The 20,565-nt window shown below is 42.6% G+C and overlaps 1 protein-coding gene across 1 annotated transcript in view; it reads left to right on the plus strand.

Moving 5' to 3' along the window:
- The window catches only part of gfra3 (GDNF family receptor alpha 3), a 68,694-nt gene extending 60,570 nt beyond the window's left edge, over nt 1-8,124 (plus strand). Inside the window, exon 8 of the mRNA XM_022672013.2 lies at nt 723-8,124. Within this exon, the coding sequence (XP_022527734.2) occupies nt 723-968 (246 nt within the window). The 3' untranslated portion in view covers nt 969-8,124. The remainder of the gene's footprint in view (nt 1-722) is intronic.
- Nucleotides 8,125-20,565: the final 12,441 nt, after the last annotated feature.

Here is a 20,565-nt window from a genome sequence, read left to right on the forward strand (position 1 = left end):
AACTCACTTGCTTTCGAAGAAAATATTTAGACATTTAGTTAATTAATTATCTCTTTCTCTATATTCCATGAAAGCAAGTTCTCTCTTCCCTGCACTCTCTCAGTTTGTCTCTCGGCCTCCCTTGGCGCTCTCGCGCTTTCTTTTGGAGCTGGTTCTGCTAATTTCATGTCATCCTATGTGCCACCTCGTACTGTTTTCTCAACTCTGTCTCTTTTCTCTCTCTTGCGTGCTCTCTCTCTCACTCTCTTCTGCTGTTTTGTGCTCACTTGCTCTAACATTATTGCATTCTTTTGTTTTTTAAAATTTAGAAGATAAGAAGATATTTAATCATTTAATTAATTCACTGTCTCTTTCTCTCTTTCTGTCTCTAGCTTTCACAAAAGCAAGTTATCTCGATATGGCCTCCGTTTGCACTCTTTTTCTCTTTTTGAGCAGGCTCTTCTCATTTTATGTCATCCTTAATGTCACCTCCTACTCTTTTCTCACCTCGGTTTTCTCTCTCTCACTCTTCTGCGCTCTCTCATACTTTATTGCTCTCGCGCTCTCTAGTTTTATACGAAGATATCTTGTCATTACCTTCATTAATTAATTAATTTATTCTCTTTCTCTCTCTCTCTTGTTCTCTCACACTCTCAGGTTCTCACACTCACTTGCTCTCTCTAGTTTCCTAAGAAGATATTTAATTGTTTAATTAACAACTTTCTCTCTCTCTCTCTTTTCAGGTGGAGGAAAGTGAGGAGGAAAAGCAGGAAGAGGAAGAGGAGGAGGAGGAGCAGGAAGAGATGGAAGCAGCGGAGGAGTTCAACGTCATCCCTCCGTTCTCGGACAAGGCCACAGTCACTAACCTGGGCGGCTCAGAGACGGGCAGGGTCCACAGCCGGGCCTCCAGCACCCTGGCTCCAGCGCCAATGCTAATGCTAATGCTAATGCTGCAACTGCTGCTACTAACTACCCTCAGCCGGGGGTAGACATCACACACATACACGTACATAAACATATACATAGACACAAAAACACACTCTTTCTCGCATATGTACACACACACTCAAATATACACACACACACACACTAACACAACATACACTTACATATATACACACACATATCCTCTCCTCAAATAATCACTCACACCCAGACTCTATATATAAAGACTTTATACCGAGGGATGGAGAGAATTAAAGGAAGGAGAAAGAGCGAGATGAGATAAAGGAAAAGAAGAGAAGAGAAAAGAAAAGAAGAAGAGAAGAGAAGAGAAAGAGAAGAAAAGAGGAGGGCAAGAAAGCCCCCCACTCCCTCTGCGTCCCGTCCTCTTTCTTCCACTTTGTTTCTTCTTCTCCTCTTAATTAAGAGGTGTCATGTACAGTCGCCGCTCGGGAGTCGCCGCTCTGTGAATCTGATTCATTTGAATCAATGGACTGAATAGAGTCAGACTGTAATTGAGTGAATCAGTGAATCAGTAGTATATAATGTATCTATTGTGTCATTAATTTCGGCTTCAAACGCGCTGCTGATGCCGGCCAGCCGTCAGTCAGTTCAGCAGGATTTGCTACATTGCTTTCCTCTAATGACATATCTATGAGTGCACAGCTTGTTCTTTTCTTTCCTTCTTTGGACTTATTTTGCATTTTCTTGTTGCTGAAGCTTTTATGAGTGTGTGTGTGTGCAGTGTGTGTGTGTGTAGTGTGTTTGCGCGTGTGTGTGTGTATGCAGGATGTTTGCGCTTTGTCAACATCAGAGGGAAACTGGTCGAGTATAGAATTCTATGTCTTTCATCTCTCTCTCGCACCCTTTTGTCTCAAGTCAGGTTTTTAGCACGCACACACACTCACACACACACACTCACACACCATGACCCTCCCTCGGTGCAGATGCAAGCGCTTTTCCTTTATTGCTCTATCTGCGATGTGCTTTAATTTTTAGAGTCAGCACAGGCTGTGGACTCTAACCAGGGGCATAAATAATGAAAAAAAAAGCAACACCACCCCCGAACAATATGAGTAATAAAGTCGAAATAAATAAATAAACACGTCCGTCGTAAATAAATAAATAAATAAGTCAATGAAGAAGTGAGCGCACAGCAGGTGTTTGGGGAGGGGGGTCCAGTCTGGGTTTTTTGGAACCTGCGGGTGGGAAAGAGAGAGGAAGAGAGAGATAGAGAGAAAGAGAGAGGGAAGTTATTTGCCAGCTGCCTGTCGCTCTGTGCTTCATGCCTTCCCTTTTTTTCCCGTTTTTTGCCGAGATAATGGTTTACAACGCAAACTGTTTATCTTGTTGCGCGTTCTGGCGAAGGGGTGGGGGGGACGAATTGCTTCTGATGGGGTGGAGAAATGGAACGAGGGAGGTGTAGAAAGAGAAAGAGAGAGAGAGAGAAAAGAGAGATAAAAAAGCGAGGAGAGCCCCTCCAGCGCAAACATACAGTTGAACATCTCATGCTCTTTCAGTTTTCCTATGTCTTATAAATCTATTGCTGACACTAATGTTTTTTGCCTTCTCTCTCTCTCTCTAACCCCCCTCCACCCTCCTCCTCCCCCTCTTCCTCATTCCTTCTCTTGTATGTCTGAGGAAGCAAAAGCATCTTTGCTTCCTTCCAGAGGGGGTTTAACGTAGGAGGGTTATTAACCCCCCCCAACCCCCCTCACTCCCCCTTCTACCACCCGCTACTCTAGAGGCTCAGAAGAATCTAATGCAAGGTAAAGAGGTCATACACTGCTCTCTCTCTCGTTCTTTGCTCCTGCCCGTCTTCTATTGAAAAGACGCGCCTAGCATTACGCTACGTACACGCCTCAACAATGAGCCGCCCGAATGGGTCTATTATGTGGCCGGGGAGCGGCACTCGCGGGACTCTGATTGAAGCAGCCGTTCCGCTTGTTGCCCCGTCCCGTCGACGGTCCTTAATTAAGAAGAGGCGCGTTCTGGGCAGCGGAGATTGACGAGTCCATCTGAAAGTGCCGGTCAGCCACTATGATGACTGTTGTTATTTTTTAATTGTTTCTCGGGCCCTGCTTTGTCATCCGAACAAGCAAAGGGTGCTGCAAAAGAAGAGCGGCAGTGCCTAGAAACAAGTGGGTCCGTGGCTTACACAAATGCATTTCGGATAAATAAAAAAATAAGACGTGTGTTTAGTGAAGGCATTGCCCGACATCTCAGGAAAAAGCTTGAAAGAGAAAGTGAGCCGAGAGAGTTGGGCAGGGAGTGTGAGAGGTGACTAAATGTGTAATGTACTTTATCTGCCTTAACCCAGTGTAACAGAGTGAATCCACTGCTAAACCCATTCCTAGTCAAGCCCAAATCCCTATTGTACCCACTCCTAATCAAGCTCAAACCCATTACTAGTCAAGCCCAAACCCCTATTGTTCCCACTCCTAGTCAAGACCAAACCCACTTCCAGACAATCCCAAACCCCTATTTTACCCACTCCCAGTCAAGCCCAAACTCACTGCCAGTCAAGTCCAAACCCCTATTGTACCCACTCCTAGTCAAGCTCAAACCCACTACTAGTCAATCCCAAACCCCTATAGTACCCACTTCCAGACAAACCCAAACCCATTTTTTACCCACTCCTAGTCAAGCCAAAACCCCTCTTGTAACTATTGTGTCAAGCTGAAACTCCTCCTGTACCACTCTGCTAATTCTAAACCCTACTAATACCTGTTTAGTCAAACTCACATTCCTTCTGATCCCACTGTCAGTCAAGCCCAAACAACTCCTGGTGCCATTGTATGTGATACCCAAATTCCCCCTGTGCCCGAACCCCCCAGTACCCATTCAGTCAAATCCAAACCACTCATAATATTCTTTTAGTCAAGCCCAAACCTCTTCTGTACCAACTCTTTCAAGCTAAACCCTTCCTGTACCAACTCTGTCCCCAACTACCTACTGCAACCACTGTCAGTCAAGCCCGAAACTGTCTGGTATTCACTCTGACAAGCTCAAACCTCTCCTGGTCCTATTGTCAGTAAAGCACAGACTCCTTCTCTACCCACTTTTTTAAGCCAAACCCTTCCCGTAGCAACTTTGTCAAGCCCAGCTACTTCTGGCAACCACTGTCAGTCAAGCCCAAACCACTCCCGCATTCACTCTATGAAGCCCAAACCCTTGCTGTATCTGTCAAGCTCAAACTTAAGAAGAGATATGTTTTGGGTAGCAATAGACACATCAATCAAAAAGTAACGGTCAGCCACTTTGATAACTGTTGTCACTTTTTAATTGTTTCTCAAGCCCTGCTTTGTCATCCGATCGAGTGAGGGGGCGGCGAAAGGAGGGCAGTGTTGTGAAACATGAAGGGCCGTGGCTTACACAAATGGGTTTCGGATAAATAAACAAATGAGCCGTGCACTGAATAAAGACGTTGCCGGACATCTCCGAAGAGAGGGGAAGAGAGAGAATTTTGGCGGAATGAGAGACAGAGATAGGCGTCTAAATGTTTTCTCTGCCTTCTCCCAGTGTGTCAGTGCGTATGCGCCTATGTCTATTTGCGTGGATGGCATTACAACAGTGTATGGACCCATCCTGAGCTTTATTTAATATTAGCTCCATGTCTCTGAGCTTGGGCATCCATCTGCGGGTGTGTGTATGCGCAGGGCCTCTGCGGGTTTAGTGCCAATAGAGAAAGCGAGAGACAGACAGACAGACAGATGCAGACTGGAGCAAGAGAACAGAAGAGAGATAAAAAAACAACGAGGCAAAGGGGGGACTCAGAGACGGGGGCGTGAGGAGCTTGAGTTTGCATCAGAGAGAGAGAGAGAGCAAGAGCGAGAGAGGCAGAAGGCTTGGGAGAGGATTAGGAGTTCTGAGAGAGAGGAAGAGATTGCATGCGAAAGATTCGGGAAGAAAAAGTCAGTGAGGGAGAGAGAGATAGACTGTGCATCAGCAGCACTGAAATGAGCTTCAGTAGTGGAGCCTTCAGCCTGCAAAATAAATCAGGACTGGCTGACTACATCGCTAATACTACCATGAGCCCAGAGGTTTGCCCTTCTCTCTGACACACTGACAAACTCCCGCACACACATATACACAAACTACAACTCTTTAAGGTGCTGTCTACGGCTTTTCCACGTTGCCTCACTCTTGTCTCTTTTGTTTTATTTCCCTTTTCACTCTGCATTCACACTAGCAGGCGACAGAGCGACAAACGACCAGTCATTTCCTGTGGGAAAATGCAATTTGTAGCTGCAATTTAGCTACAAGAGGCTAGTAACATAGTGACGGATAGACATGTATGAATATATCGAGTTCATACAAATGAATGATGATGACGTGAAGCGAGATTCAAACCCATTGGACCAAAATATACTTTAGATCAGTCTAAGACTTTCTGAATCATTTGTTCCCACCACATTTTGTTCCTTTTCACATCAGTGTGGTTCTAGACATGGAAGGGAGGCTAATAAGTGCTTGTGCCTCTGTTCCTGCTGTTTGAAAGACAGTAATGCATAGCTTGATAACTTGTAGTCAAGTACACTACCACGAGAGACAAACTTTGGGTGATGTAAGTGATTTGTCCCTGGCCAGTGTGAATGCAGGATCAGACCAACTTTACCATATCACACTATCAGACTGATCCTTTCCCTTTCTGCTTCCTTTGTTTCCCTCTCAACTTCTCTCTCTGTCTTTCTTTCACTCTCTTTCGCTCTCTCGTGCTCTCTCTGTCCTCCAGCGGTAGTTAGTCCTGTGCCGTGTGCTCAGTGGACTGTGTGGCTCTCTGTTCCACCCCACACTCCACACCCTCCAAATTACATTATCATAATTAACACCGCTAATGTTTTTCTAATGAAGAGCCCTCCAAAAGAAGCCAAAACTCAAAGGCCATGTTTAAGCCCCTTTAGTTGAGTGCACTTAGAATACATTCTTTATTTATTAATGACAAAAAAAGCTTTATTTTTTACTACTTGAGGCCTCACGGCATTAGACTGTCTTCTTCAACTTTTCTTTCTTTTTTTTGTTGCTGTTTTATTTTGGAGTCTATGTAAACTTTGCCATTTCTTTGTTATCAGTAAAACTACTACTCTCATTTCTCTCAGTTTATACTATGTCTTTTTTTCTTGTATGTCTTTCTGTGTGTGCCTGTGTGTGTTGACACTGGACCGTGCCACTCATGCTCCCCTGTTGACTGTGCACACATCTGCAGACGAAGGACAGCTGTACAAGTGCAATGCACGGTCATTTCACAGTGCGTCATCAGTCGCCGTGGTCATTTTGTGATGTGACTCTGAGGATGTTCCTATCATTGAGATGGACCAAAATCCAAAAACAGAATAAAAAGCTGAACAATAGCACACAAAAGATGATAATTTACCTAGAGATGGCTCCTGTGTCTATGAGTGAGGGAGTGGGAAAGGCCAGGCTGCCTTGACCCACGCATGTCTCTCCACACTGTGTTAGATGTGCCTCTAAACCACCCTTCACTGACCGCATACCCACCATATACATACCATATACTGCATCCACCTTCAGCCCCTAGTAAATCAGTTTACTACCCACACACCTTCACTACATTCATTTTTCCCAAACCTCATACTGTACCCGATATTACCTCACAACCATACTGTACCCAATACCCAAAAAGGAATTACCAAACGTATACTACGTATATGTTCATTCTCATTTTCAGTCAGTTAGTTGAAACCCCATATTGGTTACACTCTCAATTAAGTCCAAACCTTTCATGTTTCCATTCTCAGTCAAGCCCAAATCCGTGTTGTCTTAGTCAAGTCCAGATCCTTCATGGTTCCACTTTTAGTCAACCCCAAACCCAATCTAGTTCTCCTCTACCATGCACAAACTCTTCCTTTTCCACTTTTTGTTCACCTCAAAGCTCAACTGTATCTATTCTCAGTCAAGCCCAAACCACATATGTTCTAATTTTTAGTCAAGCCCAAATCCTGCAGGTATAAATCTCAGTTGAGCCCAAATCTCTTAAGGTCCTACTCTGTCAATCCCAAACCCTTCAGGTCCAGATCTCATTTAAGCTCTGTCAAGCCTGAAACTCTCTTCTACCACTTTCAGGTAAGCCCAAAGCTCTCCCATACTCACCAATCTGGGACCCACTTTGAGACAAGCCCAAACCCCTTATGCTCCTACATTATCAAGCCCAAAGCCCTTTGTACTCACTCTATAAATCCCAGACCTCTCCTGTCCTTCAAGCCCAGAGCTCCCCCATACCGACTCTCAATAAACTTCTCCTACTAGTTCAAAACTCAAGTCCAAGTTTCTGTTTCTACCATTTCCACCTTCACATTCCAACTGTTCCCTTCCTCACCCCTATCCCAAGACCCTTACTTATTTTACTACTTCCATCCACTTTCTACTCAACCCATTTCCACTGTATCCATTCTAACCCCCATACCTACACTACATCCACTATACCCACTATACCCACATCATTTTATACCCATTACACATCACAATAACCTGTCCCAATTAACCCAATTGTAGGCAATCATTAACTACCAACTACCCCACACCATTACCTACTGACACTACTGTACCCAATCTCCACCGTCCTCCTCCACACCTCAGCTGTTCTTGGATGAAGTTGCTCTTATATGTTGTTCTGAGATCAAGTGAGGCAATTTTCTTTAATGAAATTTAAAGGCAGCCCAAGCTTCTATTTCTGCCCAAGAAACAAAATCACACTGCCAGCATTAACTGGCGACATTGGCTTTCATTCAGCGTTATGTTAGACAAGACTTAATCGTCACGAGTGCCATTAAAAATGATCCTCTCTGTCAAATGGGGGGGCTGATTCATTTGTTTACATGACTCTTCATCTTGGCAGCGTTTCTGTCTGGAAATAGGCACTAATGCACAATGAATCATTAACATTTTTGGACAGACCGAGACAAGGGCGTGCTGGTCAAAGATCTCAAAGAACTATGTGAAAGAGTAGCGTCGTTCCAGGACACATGATCTCGCAACCTGGCCTGGAGACCTTTTATGGACTCTGGGGCTCCGTCGCTCCTCTCCACCTCCACTCTCCTCACACTTCTCTTGGTATTCAGGTTCTGGTCCGTGTTCTGTTTCCTATCAGGTGTATAAAAAAAATAAAATAAATAAAGGGTGATATCACTGTTGCTGTGTACCATTATAATGTTCCATCTGAAATAAAAGAAGAAACAAACAGTCTGACGTGACTCTTTGGGTGTCTTTTTAAAAAAAATAAATAAGTGAGTGTGTTGGCAAATGTGGCTTTTATATGCTCTAGTTTCTCTAGATGTGTAAGCGCATACTGTACACACCGAACAAGTTAACATTAACGTTTATGCTGAGACGACTGTAGAGTATCTGTTACATGCAGTGTGTGTGTATGAGAGAAAGAGGGAAAGATAGAAAGAGAGAGAGAGAAAGAGAGTGCTTGTGTGGCATGAGTGCACTCTTTGTGCATTCCCCAGGGTTTGTCAGCGTTCTAATTGCATCGCACCCAATCAAAGCATCAGCTCTGATAAGGGCAGCAGTCATGCCAGTGGAGTCTCTTTCTCTGACATATGGGAGCCACACAGAGCCCATTTATTTATTAATCAGATTGCTCTCTGTCCCACCGTGTTCAATCACAACACTGCTGATGAGATTACAGGCCCTATCCTCTCTTGCTGAGCAAGTTCCCTTCCACCTCCCCCAACGCAGGACCATGCCGAGTCAGTGGAGTCGAACTGATGGTGCCTCTGCCTTTTCCTCTTTCTTTCCAGAGAGCCACCAACCTCTTAGGATGGTAATACTTTCAGGAGGGACATTTACAGACTGGCAAAATGTTGTGGGTCATGTTTTAACCTGCATTTGCCGTTGTGTGCCCATCGCCCCTCGTTGTTTGCTTTCTACTTTGCCTCTGCCTCCCTATTTATCTCTCTCTTGCTGTCTCCTTCTCCCCCTCTACTTTTGCTTTCCTAATTCCATTTCTTCCCCCCTCTTCCATGTTCTTCAATCTCTCTATAATTGTGAGCTGTCGTCTTCCTTTTACCAGCAGGCAGGCCCGCTGGCTTTATCGTTTAATAAAGAGGCCCTATAAAACAGAAGTACATCCCCCATCCTCATCCTATCTGTCTCTTCCCCTCTCTCTCTTTCTCTCTCTCTCACTCACGCTCTTGTTTCCATCGTTTCTCCAGAGAGGTTTAGTTTTAAGATGCTCCTTCCTGTGTGTTCCCCCGAAGGAACTACTCTCTGTTCTTGCTCACTTAGCAAGGCACAAAAAGAGAGAGAGAGAGAGAGCGAGAGCACGAGGGAGCGAGAGACATGGGGCCAAAGACAAAGAGAGAGAGGGAGCAGAAGAGACGTTGTAAAGCTTTTAATCTGTTAATGGGGGAGGTATAGTGAGGCTCGTTTAAGCATTTAAGAACAGGCAATGCTTGTATCCATATTAAACATTCATGCCGCTGATGTCAAAGAAGTCAATACTGCAGACTAATCAAATTACTTCATCAATACAAACTTAACTTTGCTTGTCGCCAACTGTTCAATTTGGAGCCATACCGTACTTTCCTATGCATCTAAATGCTATGCACGTGGAAAACCAATAACCCCAACGCCCAATAGCAGCTGACCGAAAAATGTCCGATTTGGCTCCAAATCGGGAATTAAAGTCACATTTGTAGTGTTTAAATGTATGTAAATTTGTGTGTTGATAGAGTCAAAGCCTCCTGTCTTCTGTCCTTTTAGGTTTGAAAATAGCAATAAATGATATAAATGCACAATAGTTCATTTGTCACTGTAAAGCCTCCTGAAGATGTTCTTGAAATGTCAGTGTTAATGAGTGTCTTCAAAACTTTTGACATGCCTAAAACTTTGACAGAGTTTTGGCCAAATAACTCAGAAAAGGCTTTCATGTACCTGTTTGATCAAGGTGTGGGGCCACAAATAGTTAAAATGTCAAGATTTTTTCGATAATTATTTACCTACAGGGTCTCAAGTTTGTAATACTTAAAGACGAGATTGAAAAATGCCATTTTTACACTAATAGCCACTGATGAAAAGCATTGCATTTTTGGTAAAAACATGTTATGACAAAGGTATACAAAGCATACAAATCAAAAATAATAACATGTCTAGGCCACAAGTACTTTTAGATATTAACGATTTTCTGCTATAGCGCCCCCAAGAGGCGAATCAACAAAATATTTTAATGGGTGATAGAAGACCCTCATATACATGTATTGTATAAGTGCCGAAGAAATCTAAAAATTGCTGCTCATATTGCTTTACTTACCCATGCTTTTTTATTATTCCTTTTTTTGCAATATAAAGGGTCTAATCCATCCCAGCGTGTGACCGAATCAACAATTTTCTCAAAGTCCGATACTCATCACCTATGCGTGTCATAATTAACTGGTCCCATTCTAAAAAATGCCCACTGGCGCTTATAACAAATATAGCCCAAGATCTCATTATTTTCTTTGAATATGCAATTTTGTTCCGTTTTCCCCAAGACGCAACCTTCACGGCCCTCCCCGCGAATTGCAGCATTATATTTAGAATGTGCTGAATCCAGAACGGTCAGGCTGTAAATAGGCTGAGTCGTGGACCGACTGAACAAGGCTGATATGAGAAAATGACTTCAATTAGTTCCGCATCCGTCCGAATCCGTCGAGGTCGCGGGGTCAGAGACGGACTCAGGAAGTCTCCCGGGTGCTCATCCAATGGGACACTTCAGGTAAGCCTTGGGCAAGCTTACCTATGTATGATTGCTTGTTGTAAAAACTTTCCATTCCATTTGGCCTGAACAGTGCAATTGGTGGCGCCATATGTTTTTTTTTCTCCCCCCCCAGCAGCAGCATAGTGTACCTGTTGGATCACTGTGAGCCATTTATCTGTCAGATTGAGGTGTGGTACAGCTGGTGGCAGGGGGCTAAATAAGCAGCTCTGCTCTGCAGGAAAGAGAACGGATGGGGTTACGGAGGGGCAGCAGGGAGTGCGAGACACTCATAATGTTTTAAGTGAGTATGGCAGGGCTAGCATCACGCTAGCACTTTCCATGCCTCATAGATCTGAGTGCACTGATAGGCAAGGCTGTCACTGAGTGCTGCACTGCAGAGGGAGGAAGTGGAGAGGAGGGAGAGAGAGAGGCGCATTGTAATTACATCTCTTTATAATACCCTATCAATATAGTGGAAAAGAGCTGGGTCATGATGCACCCCAATGTTGTGTTCATCAGAGTTCAGCTGTCAGTTGACAACAAGCTGCAGAGGGCCAGAACTTTGCTGAGAACCATTACTCCAGTAGGCCACTACATGAAATGTCAAGTCCTGACAAATGAAGGACTGCAGGTGTGTGTTGATTACACCCTTTGATTCTGTAACAGCAGCAGAGTGAGTTTTTTTGATAGGGAAGATACCTGTAAAAATGCTTAAAAGTTTCTGTCCTGTTAGTTCAATTCCTCTCCAGTCCAGGTCCAGGTTCTAGATTGCCAAAATCCAGCAGATTTTGGTAATTTCTCTGCTCAAACACACAATTTAACTTAGCAGATTCAAGTAACTAAGAGTTTTTCAAACTCAAATTAAACCACACTATTTTACTTTACTTGTTCACCCCAATTACACAAAGGACTCCAGCATGAGAGATTAAAAACTGTTAAAGGTAATCTAAATTAAACTTTATACAAATGAATAAAGTTGGGGAACAAAAAACTATTTATTAGAGGTATGTCAAGGAGTCTATCTATATATTATATTAATACAAATATTTCGATTTTGCAATTCTCAGGATAAATACACTAGAGTGGGTGGATTTAAAAGAATGTTCCAACAGTGTAGTTGGAAAGACATTCAAAGATAGCCAGAATCTGTCAAATTAATCAGTGAGACTGAAAATATGCCAATGATCTGGAAAGGGATACAGTTTCATGATAAAAATCCAGAGGATTTGGACAAGGACCTACCAGCACCTGGCCTTGAAAAGATCTGGGCTGGGTTGTGGGTGGACTGAATATGAATAAGGATGTGACTGAGTTGAAGCATTCCTCTGGAATCTAGACAAGGAATGATCTGAACAGGAATGCGGTTGGTTTGGAGAGATCTCCATGATCTGAACAGGGATGCGGTTGGTTTGGAGAGATCTCCATGATCTGAACAGGGATGTGGTTGGTTTGAAAAGATCTCCATGATCTGAACAGGGATGTGGTTGGTTTGGAAAGATCACCATGATCTGAACAGGGATGTGGTTGGTTTGGAAAGATCACCATGATCTGAACAGGGATGTGGTTGGTTTGGAAAGATCTCCATGATCTGAACAGATATGCGGTTGGTTTGGAAAGATCACCATGATCTGAACAGGGATGCGGTTGGTTTGGAAAGATCACCATGATCTGAACAGGGATGCGGTTGGTTTGGAAAGATCTCCATGATCTGAACAGATATGCGGTTGGTTTGGAAAGATCACCATGATCTGAACAGGGATGCGGTTGGTTTGGAAAGATCACCATGATCTGAACAGGGATGCGGTTGGTTTGGAGAGATCTCCATGATCTGAACAGGGATGCGGTTGGTTTGGAGAGATCTCCATGATCTGAACAGGGATGCGGTTGGTTTGGAAAGATCTCCATGATCTGAACAGATATGCGGTTGGTTTGGAAAGATCACCATGATCTGAACAGGGATGCGGTTGGTTTGGAGAGATCTCCATGATCTGAACAGGGATGCGGTTGGTTTGGAGAGATCTCCATGATTTGAACAGGGATGCGGTTGGTTTGGAGAGATCTCCATGATCTGAACAGGGATGTGGTTGGTTTGGAGAGATCTCCATGATCTGAACAGGGTTGCAGTTGGTTTGGAGAGATCTCCATGATCTGAACAGGGATGCGGTTGGTTTGGAGAGATCTCCATGATCTGAACAGGGATGTGGTTGGTTTGGAGAGATCTCCATGATCTGAACAGGGATGTGGTTGGTTTGGAGAGATCTCCATGATCTGAACAGGGATGTGGTTGGTTTGAAAAGATCTCCATGATCTGAATAGGGTTGCAGTTTGTTTGGAAAGATCCCCAGGGTTTGAACAGGGATGCGGTTGGGTTGCATTGACCCTGCAACATGTAGTGGCTTGAGCAGCAGCCACCATCATTCCAGCACATCATTACTTCATTAGGGCTGTGGGCAGCCAGACCACATCAGAACCTTGCATCTCTCCGTCTGTCCCTGCATCCGTCTCTGCTGCTCCATCTAATTACCGGCCAGTGGCATGGCTGCCTGTCTTCCTCTCCCTCTGAGTCTTTCCGTCCAGTCGTCTGTCTCTATTTCTCTTATCCTCTTTATTTGTGACTGTGTGTGTGTGTGTGTTTGTGTGTGTGTGTATGTGTGCAGTGGAACAGCTTTATTTTTTCTCACTCTCTTGTGTATGTGTGTGCGCCTGACCCAGTGTAGCAGTCTTTATTCTTTTCTCTTTCTCTGGCTGAGCCTGTGAAATTGAGCTGTGTGGACTTTTAGTCCAGTGGTGTTCTCTTGGCTTCTCTGTTTGACTATGAGTGTGTGTGTGTGTGTGTGTGTGTGTGTGTGTGTGTGTGTGTGTGTGCGTGTGTGTTAGAGAAAAGTAGCTATCTAATGATACGTTGTATACATTTTATATAGACATCTACTCATTCATTGCTTCTTCCAACCTTTTAAAGGTGTTAAAGAGTTTATCCTGCTTTTGTTGGAGTAACTGTCTCTACTCTCCAATGAAAGGAACATTGCTGTACAGGTTTGATTGCATTCGGGGATCAATGAGGCCAGGATGTTGATCACTATTTTACCTCATTCTCATCCTGAACTACTCAAAAATTCCAAAAGTAGAAGCAATGTCATTCAGATGACATGTTTTATTCATACTCTGTGATTCATACTGTTGTTGTCCAATGAAAAACATATATCTCCAAAACAGCAATTTAATAGGAGAAAGACAAAACCTTCTTAAGTTTCAATGGAAGTAAAATTTCATGATGATTTTGAAGTAATTGCATTGGTTCATTCTTTAAGAAATTCTGAAATGAAAATACTTAATTTTCATAGGACAGCAACAAAATGCAGCAGGGTTTGAGATAGGTAAAGTGAGCCAGACTAGTGCTGGCTAATGCAGTCATTCTACAAAATGCTAACGAGAACTGCTATCAGTTACAGTGGTGGAGGGGATGGGTCACAGCTGTTTACCACCTCAGCACCAATCAGCGTGACAGTGTGTCACTTGCCATTCCTTTTAAAAGCCAGGTGTGCTCTGACTTTGGCATATTGCTATCTTAACAGTGCGGTATAGGAAACTCACCTGCGTATTCCCACTGTGAAGTTGCGTGAGCAGGACATTTACAAGATCAGCAATGATATTTTATTTTATATTCTGTTTATTGTGGATAGTAAAGTTGGGTTTATGTCCATGTGTGTTTGGGCAACGAGCACTGCCCACCCCTGTAGCCAAGATAGCAATGAATGTCTGACTGGTGACTGTTGTCAGTGTTTTATTCTGGCAGTGGAACACCTGTGTTTTCTGTTGCCAAGATAGCAATACGCCAGAAATGGAAGTACCACTTCCATTTACACCTCACTTCCAGACCACCACATCTATCAGTGTAGATAAATTCCTAAACTCTGTTGCTCCACAGGCAGAAGGTGTGAATATAGACTGTTCATGGGGTGTAAGATAGCAATGCACCAGGTGTGCAGGGTGTAAGATAGGGTCGTTAGTGTCCTCATCCTGGAAACTTGCATGAGTTTTGTTTTTAGGTAAGTCAACTCTCTACAATGTGTTGGATTTGGACTGTACATATTTTATACACTTGCTGTCATTAAGTACATATTTTAACTTTGATGAGAATTGATGTCCACAAACATTTGGACAGCATAAAGTTCTGAATGCATTCTGTGTGTGTGTGTGTGTAAAGTGTGTATGAGATAAAGATAGTAAAGATATGTGTGTGTGTGTATGTGTGTGTGAGAGAGAATAAGAGAGAGAGGGAGATATAATTCAGACTGTACCCTCGCGCAAACGGGTAGTTTCCTGTCTAATGGGGCCTATGTTTTTAATGAGCAGTGAGCTCTTCCTGTTTGCGCACCCTCATTTTCGGTCCCCCTCATTACCCCTTTATCACTCCTCCTAATCCCTCTCTTTCACTTGTCCTCCCTCCCTCTCATCCCATCCCTTCTTCTCTTGGTATCATTTCACAAGCTACTCTCATTCAAATGCTCCATTCTGTACTTTAATTACTCTTGTTTTACCACTCCTTTCACTGCCCCTCGCTTTCTCTTCTCTCTCTCCCTCTTTCACTTTATTTCTTTTTCTCTCGCTTTCTTTCTTTCTTTCTCAAACTGTCCCCCGCCCTCCCTCCAGCTCTCTCCTTGCATTAGTATGAGGGTGGGCTGGCAACTGAAGTGTCTCTATACTCCAGTGCTCCTGTGCTGCACTAATAACAGACGCTGCAGTAATTTATGGTCTGTTGTCTGTTTTAAAGGCATCAGCATGTTTAATACACCTGCCGTACTGTCACGCTAGCCTGGTCACTGCTCCCCCTCCCTTAGAGCCTCCATTTCTCTCTCTTTCTCTCCCTCCATCTATCTCTCTCTCTCCCTCTCCCTCTCTGACGCTTATTCACGCTAATGCCCGGGGCGCTAAATTCATTTCTTGCTGTTTCGTTCTTCTTCTCACCCTATTTAATTTCTTTTCTTTTTGTTTCTCCCAGCCTCTCCCGCCCACCTCCACCCATCCACGCACCCGCCCACCCCTCTCTACTCTCCCTCGCATCTTCTCGGCCGCCTATCGGTCTCTCTATCTGCCGAAGCGTGTGCATATCAGCCTTTTTTATCTGCCTTTCTTTCCATCCATCACTTTGTTTGCGTGCTGCCTTCCTCTATCAGCTCCCGCTTCTTTTGGCATAAATTCGGTATGACATCAGATCCATCGCTCCGCCGTCTTTCTCACGCTGTCCTTCCTTTCTTTCCCCTCAGGGAGGTCACCTCTCCATCAAGGTTCAATCTATCTGTCGCACTCTCTCGCAATCTCATTCTCTCACACCCGGTCCTGTACACGCGACGTCTCACTCAAGCTGTGTCTCAAATTGAGAGTGTCTGTTGAGCACTGTTGAGCCATTTTCAGTCTGCGTACTGTGTTCACACTGGCTCTGGTTTGAAACTGGTTCGAGAAATGTGACGCAAAAATAAAACAGGAAAACACAATATTGTGGCTTTGGCTACTGTTCAGAACAAACATTAAGAAGAGTTATTCATACAGTGATTCCCGAGAAAGGCAGGAACATAGGCTTACACATAAATGGAGCGGTTGGGTAGTGATTGAATACATGGTCCGTAATTATGATTAGGGATGGGCAATATGGCCCTAAAATAATATCACAATATTTCATGTTATTTTTGCAATAATGATACTCTTGGTGATACGACAAAACATAAAAAAAATATTTCAAGAATACTCTACTGCAAAAAATTCAAATAATACGATATAATATGGCACACCCCTAACTGAGATATTAAAATATATCAGATCTGTAACAGAAGTCAATGATCCAGAATATAATGATACTAGTAATGCACTCCAAATATCTCCATATATATCCAGGATTAAAGTAAAATAAATTATACTGGACAGATATAATCTGTCTCTAGTAGATATATAATGGAAAATGAGAACAGTGTGAATTTTCCTTTTGCTAAAAACAGCAAAAAAGTAGTACCCTGATGTGATAATGAAGGGTGGGTGATATGGCTCGATATTTCAGGGTAAAATATCGTCCATGATATTCAAAAATGTTGCCGATATTATTGCATATGATACGATATGGCACTCCCCTAATCAGGATACAACAACAGTAATTATCATTTCTACTGTTACACTAAGTTACACTGCAAAAATAATTGTAATTGTATTACAGGTATATTGTACACATTTGGAAGGCAATGATTAAAAATTAAAAGGTCAGCTACTGCATGACATGGGAGATGGACATTTTAGAGGACATGTGGCTAAAACTGAAAACATGCAGAATATAACGGAATATACATTTTATCTTGTCCTGTACCATCAAGTACAGTTCATCATATTGCGAAAGACACATCACATCACCTTTAATCCACTGGTGTGGCACCTGTTCATTAGAGGGACACCTGAACCTTCACTTGATCACTTTCTTTTTTTTAGTGTAGTGTCTTACTCTATACTGGTTTTAGTATTAGGACACCTACTCATTCACTGTTTTGTCCAAAAATCAAGGATATGAAAATGAGTTTATCCTGCTTTTGTCCTGCTCTTCTGTCCAAGGAAGGCTTTTTGGAGCATTGCTGTGAGGATTGGTTACATTCAGAAGCGATAGTGCATTAGTGAGGTCACAATGATGGATGATCATCCTTATCTTATCCCCGACTCATCCAAAATGTATTGGGCTACGTTTACATTAGAAGCCACATTGCTCAATTTTTCTATTATCTTAACAGTTTACATTCAAAAATGTAAGTGATCTGTATCTGTGTGTAATGTGAATGAATTCGCCATGAAATGCCTCACATGCTGCACATTGATACGTGTATAAACGCTGCCTTCTTCACCAAGAACAAAAAAACTCATATTTGAGAGACGACTCGTAGCTTTATAAAGGGAAATGGATGTGTTTGCTCATTTGTGGAGCATCTTTTGCTGGAGTGGAGAAACAGTAAACAGCTGGTCTGAAGTTCAGGTCGAGGAGGAGAGAAAAGGCCAGGCGGTTTGCTTTTGCTGTTTTTGCACCTATAGCTACACAGCTGCACCAAGAGAAAGAGTGTGGGTCTGAGAGAAGCACGTAGCGCATGCGTAAAAGCAAAAAGCCTCATTAATTTTGACCGTTTCGGTCATGAATTTGACCGTTCACATTCATGTCGCATGTCCATAGATCGGATGTGTATCTGATTTAGGACTACATATGAAAGTGACTCAAATCTGAATAAAAATCTGATTTGAAAATATCTGATTTGGCACGTTCACACAGCCATGAAAAAATCTGATCTGACCCACATTGAGCGGTAATGTAAGCGTAGCCTTGGATGGAGCTCCATCAATCCAAAAAAATAAAAATAAATAAATAACTACACTGGAGTTCTCCTTTAAAGTAGTTGAATACACACATTAGTAGGGGTGTCCACAGACATTGGTAGTATAGTCATCTATATATAGTCATATTCAGTCCTTTATTGCTGATGTACATTGAATAAGTCGTTTTGGATAAAAGCGTCCTCTAAATGCTATATAATGTAATGTAATGCAGTGTATGTAGCCTACAAACAAAAAACGATCAAATACATACATAAAAAGGGGAAAAAATAAGATTTAAGGCACTAAACAAACTTTTTTGTATAAAAGGCTGATCTGAAATGATCTGAAATGTCTTATATACAACTTTAAAACACCAGGAGACTTGATGCAAGACCACTATTTGTATTATTCAAGGTGTTTGATAGATACTGTATGGATCAGTGGTCAGATCTGGTGTGCAGTGGTCAGTAACAGAGGTTATTTAGGCATGATTCAATAACGTGAGGTATTGCACAGTGCCCTATGAGAATCCTCGCAGTATACACATATAAATAAAGTGCATATTGCTCAAATTTCAAACTCAGCTTCAGCAGAAGAGTCCTTGAGTTCGGCTGTTTGGTGCTGAAAGCAGCCCAACGCCACATGCTTTCATTCCCCCAACAGGTGCCGAGTGCAACCCTACACCGGGCCAGCACCGGGCTGCAGAGAGATGGGAACAGGCCGCTTAGCTTGCAGTGGAGGGAGAGGGGGGTGGGTCTCAGGAGGTTTTAGAGTGAGAGAGAAAGACAAAACACTCCAGCGTCTCTTCCAGCCAAATATGTGACTTCTTAAACGGCTCTGCTGAGTTTGTTAAATAGTCTCAGGACTGTAGGACCTGCTGTCCTGGCTCTGAATAAAGAGAATCTGGACATTTCCCTTCAGCTAGCTTTGTTCTTTTTGGGAGGCGGTATCACGTTCAGCCAGTCGCGACTACAGGAGGAAAAAAAGAGACTTTACTAATAAAGTAAAACTGCTGAGAGATTGTGCTTGAGCTGAGTCGAACGCTTGCCTTCAAGTGACTGATTAAAAGAAGAAAAGCTACCGAGCTCAGAGTGAGGATTGTGTGGGAATTGTGTGGAATTGTGTGGTTGCAGTAATCCAGCATTTCTTATTTGTAGCGATGCTAATACAGCTGGAATCGTCTTACACATCCTAAACTCTGACCAATTACAGAGTGCAAATGGCAGTGCCTCACCCTGGAGGAAGGGGTGGGTGCGCTGGGTGGTGGTTGGTGACGATTGATATGGAACGGTCAGTGTTTGGGAAAGCTATGCCAAAATTCCACTTAACTAAGCTATTGGAGACTCAGACCCTGCTGACATAAACATAAATAAGCATGGCCAGCTTAAGCTGGTTAAGCTGGTTAAAAAGACTGAAACAAATTATTTGTAGACTCAACTCAGCTTAACCCCAGAACACAAACATTAAAATCAGTAATACCATTACTAACGTTGGGTATACACTGTATGACAAGATTTGAAGCCCTTTTATAATTTTACAACATACAACATCACATCAAATAAAAATGGTACCATGGATGACCCTTTAAAAAAGCAGAATATTATTGGAAAATCAGATAATCCTTAAAAGGTAATGTCCTAACCAAAAAAAATGCTGCTGGGAACTTGGTCTTTGGTCCACCCATTCCTGGGACATGTGAGCACCTGGTTTAAACAAACAAACACTAAGATCAGGTAAATTACATCCATAAATTATGTTACTCTCCATCACTAACGTCGGATGAAAATCCCCCGAATGCTTGCCTCTTGAAAAAACATAGATGGGAGGACTAAATCAACCATAACATTAATGATATCAGTGAGCGCCCTGATGTCCCATACAATTCAGACAGCAGCAACACAATGAAAATCACATATTAAAAATATGTGTGGGTGAACATCAGCTGCCGTTAGCATTCTAGGGTTAAGTTGTAAAGACATAACATGTTTAGTTGTGTTCACATATCTTTTAATTTACTCAACTGGTTATTTTGAGTATTGTGGGCTTAAACAAATGTTTGGACAACTTCATACAAAATTGGTAGAACTTCCAGCTTTCCATTATTCCCAAAAATGTTCATTTAACATGGCACATTTCCTCAACTTATTTAATAATTAAAGGCAGAAACAATGCAAAAATATATATATTTTTCATATTTTAAAACTTGCATAAAACATTAGCAGTAAATCCCTATAATAACACAATAATAGCAACACTGTAGCACCAGCTAGCACACAGTCCCCCTCAGCAACACAGAATAAAGGTAACTTGCTCTTACAGCCTACAACACTGAGACCTAGCAGCTACCCAATATATTGAAGTGTATTGTCAGCATATTTTTCAGTATTTTCTTTATATTCTCCTTTTCTTTTATTTCTCTTTATACTCTTTCACTAATGTATATACTTATTCTTTAGGTAAGACTCTGCCTATGACTATGTATGTGTATGGCTATGTATGTCTCCAAGGCTGGCCTAGGAAGCCTTGTAGATATTGTCTTAGTATTTTGTAATAAATAATTGTATTACACTGTATTACACAAGGCAATGTCTGCGGCATCTTCTTCCTCATCT

The sequence above is a fragment of the Astyanax mexicanus genome, chromosome 2, assembly GCF_023375975.1.
Source record: "Astyanax mexicanus isolate ESR-SI-001 chromosome 2, AstMex3_surface, whole genome shotgun sequence".
In the NCBI taxonomy this organism is placed as follows: domain Eukaryota; kingdom Metazoa; phylum Chordata; class Actinopteri; order Characiformes; family Acestrorhamphidae; genus Astyanax; species Astyanax mexicanus.